Source organism: Camellia sinensis, chromosome 1 (assembly GCF_055761805.1).
Source record: "Camellia sinensis isolate YWXY chromosome 1, ASM5576180v1, whole genome shotgun sequence".
NCBI lineage: Eukaryota > Viridiplantae > Streptophyta > Magnoliopsida > Ericales > Theaceae > Camellia > Camellia sinensis.
This window is the reverse complement of record NC_138961.1, coordinates 113,738,833-113,742,183: the sequence shown is the minus strand read 5'-3', so window position 1 is coordinate 113,742,183 and position 3,351 is coordinate 113,738,833. Positions and strand designations below refer to the sequence as shown.

At 37.9% G+C, this 3,351-nt stretch overlaps 1 protein-coding gene across 1 annotated transcript; it reads right to left on the bottom strand.

The window, feature by feature from the left end:
- Positions 1–2,434: 2,434 nt before the first annotated feature.
- LOC114303530 (uncharacterized) lies at positions 2,435–2,986 on the bottom strand. Its single transcript, XM_028248668.2, has one exon. The coding sequence runs from the start codon at positions 2,984–2,986 to the stop codon at positions 2,435–2,437; it is 552 nt and encodes a 183-aa protein (XP_028104469.2).
- Between the last annotated feature and the right edge of the window lie 365 nt (positions 2,987–3,351).

Sequence of the window (3,351 nt, the reverse complement as noted above, 5' to 3'; positions counted from 1 at the left end):
TAGTAGACCCTAAAAGGCTTAGTTAGTATCAACCCATTAGTTTGTGCAATTTTTTTCATGAAGATAACTACTAAGTGTTAGCCAATAGACTCACTGTGTGTATTAAGCAGCTCATTTGTCCTCAACAACCTACTTTTGTTCTTGGTAGGCTCATTCAAGATAGTATACTTATTGCTCATAAGGCTTTTTATTTCCTTAACCACAATAAACAGGGTCGATGGGGTTTTGTTGCAATGAAATTAGACTTCAATAAAGTTTATGATCGTATTCAGTTGGATTTCTTGCAAGCTTATATGTTAAAACGGGGTTTTCATATTAGAGGGTGAAGTTGATCATGGAATGTGTCTTTACGGTGAGCTTCTCAGTGAATGCAAATAGTGAAAAACGTACTTCTTTTACCCCCTCATGTGGACTTCGTCAAGATGACCCTCTCTTGCCTTACTTTTTCCTCAGAGTGGCAGATACTTTCACTAATCTCATCACACATAGCCTTTCTACAAAACCCATTACTAGTTTGAAGATGAAACGTACTTGCCCACAACTGTCACACCTATTTTTTACAAATGATGCGATCTTATTTTTCAAAGAAAAGAGGTCGGATTGTCAGGGTATTTTGAAGATTCTACGGTGTACAATGCAGCTTCTAGCCAAATTCTTAATTTTGATAAATCAGAGGCTTTATTCTCTTCTACCACCATATCTTGGGTGTATCCCAAGCTAATCCTAAAGCCAAATATCTTGGTCTTCTTGCATCTTTTGGTAAATCAAAAGGAAGAGCTTATAATCTTCTTTTTGAGAAGGCTTTAGCAAAAATGCAAGGGTGGAAATCCAAGTTTTGTCTCAAGTTGGCAAATAAGTTCTCATTAAGGCTGTAGTCCAATCCATAGTGTCCTGTGTGATGTCTTGTTTTGATCTTCCTCACTCATTTTGTGCAAGCTTAATTATATTATCAAGAATTTTTGATGGAAGGGTGACCCTGAAAATTGAGGTATTTATTGAGCTAAATGGTCAACTATGACATCTCCTAAATTCAGTGGAGGTATGGGTTTTAGAGATTTCAAGGACTTTAATCAACCTTTGCTAGCCAAACAAGGATGGAGACTCATAGTCAATCCTAATTCCTATTGGGCTACGATGATTAAAGGTCTTTATTACCCACGTTCTTCATTTATGAAGGCTATAAAGGGCTTGAATGCCTACTGGGCATGGGCTAGTTTACTTAAAGGCGGAGAGCTTCTTCAAGATGGGTGTGGAAGGTAGAGATTTTCTCCATAGAAAAAGCGAGATGAAGTGCTCCTTCTTTTACTTTGCAAAGAGAAACCAACTCGTCAGTGATCACTCCAGACCAGGGATAGTAGGGAGGACCCTCCGACGATAAAGTTAGAATGAAGACCAGCCATATAATACTTGGTTAAAAAGAAAGACTTGTTTTTCCTTTGTGTTACCTCCTTAGCTTTTCCTTATTCCTCCTTTTATAATGTTATTGCCTTAGGCCTCGATTGTTGGATTAGAATCTTAATCTGAGGGCTCTGCTTACTGCCGCATTTTGGTCGGGCAAGTGGCCAGGTTGTTTTGATCCTTTACCGTTGGATCATCTGGCTGTATACGACTTAGATTATGTCAGGTGTTAGTGGTCAACTGTTGATTGCTCCCTCCATCCAATTAAGTTCATCAGATGGTTATGTCGTTTGAGTAGGCTGGACTTATGCTCCTATCTCTGACGATTGCTGTCCTCATCGTTGATTATGAATGGATCTAAGGGCATTCTTTCATTTTGTAAATCTCTTTCTAGAAGGAGATTTTACTTAGGTTATGGTCACGTGACACTATTTCTTCGCTTGACGGACCTATCGATGATCTAGGTTTTTCTCTTGATTCATCCTGCTTGCCTGGGCCTGGGCTTTGGCCTAATGTTTTTACCTCTGGGCTTTGGGTCAATGTTTTTACCCCTCCATAATTGCTTCTCTTTAGCGATCTTCTGGGGTGGATTGCCGAAGACATCGTGGCTGACCTAATTGGAATCTGGATCGTTACCTTTGCTAGTGACACGCATCTTTTCCGTGGTTTTAAACTTAATGATGACGTCTGTCATTTCATCTTTCAATGCGTCATTTCGCTTATAACACATTAATTAAGAGATTGTTCCTTGCCTTTCACCACATTGCTCATCGTCTGCTCAGAACCCTATATGGGTTCCTCTTTGTCCTTTGCTTGAAGTTCCAGTCTGTAATCCTTGTAAGTTTTTTTTCTCTCTTGTGCTTTTTGCGATTTTGAATTTCTTTTTGCTATTTCTTCTTCTGTTTGTTTTCCTTTATTTTCATCATGAATTGCTTGAGATGTTTCTTTGAGTTTGAGGAAAGTATTACAGAGTTTAGAACTTTGTATAACATTCCTGATGATGTTTTCGTCCATCTTCCTATTTCTGATGATAGCATCACAGATGGATTGGAGGAAGGAATTCCTCTCCCTCTAACTCGTAATGACTTAGGGTTAATAAATCCCTGGCTTCTATGATAGCAATAACTTTGTTTTCCCAGCTTTTTGGCAATGATCTGAGCACCTTTCTGGAAACTTCAACATTAGTATAAATTTTACCAAGAGATTTCAAACTATTTACAATATCAGTAAAACGAGTAAACATTTGGGAGATAGTTTCATCATGTTTCATTTCGAAGAGCTGATCACTATGAACAAGCAAACTCACTCTAGACTCTTTAACATGAGTTGTTTCCTCATGAGTTATTATAAGTTTTTCCCAAATTTCTTTTGTTGTTTCACATGTACAAATCCTATTGAACACAATAGCATCAAGTGCACAATATAACATATTAACAGCTTTGGCATTCACTTGAGTATCTTTATAGCCAGCACAAGTCCATTCACTCTCAAGTTTGGGAATCTTTCGGTAGTCTATGGTTTTGGTGGGGATTTTGGGACCATCACAAATTATTTTCCAGACCTCATAGTCGGTAGATTGTATATCCATAATCATTCGAGTTTTCCAATAATTAAAATTTGTGCCATTGAAAAAGGGTGGTCAGTTAGAGGCTTGACCTTCAGGAAGAGAGAAACTAAGAGTTGCCATAAATCACTGTAAGACGGTTAATTCACAAAACTTGAGTCTAGGCTCTGATACAAATTGTTACCCATGTAGGCAACCCACGAGGGGGTGAATTGGGTTAATAAAAAATAATTGTAGAAATTTAAATGTAATAAATCAAGTAAATAAATTTTAGCAAGAAATTAATAATACTGAAAATAAAAGAGAAGGAAGGAGAGCTCAAACACAAGGATTTATAGTGGTTCGGCACACCGGCCTACGTCCACTTATCAAGATTCCTCCTCGAGAAT

Excerpts from the sequence above, each read along its gene's own strand:
- LOC114303530 (XM_028248668.2), bottom strand. The coding sequence starts at position 2,986 with ATGGATATACAATCTACCGACTATGAGGTCTGGAAAATAATTTGTGAT.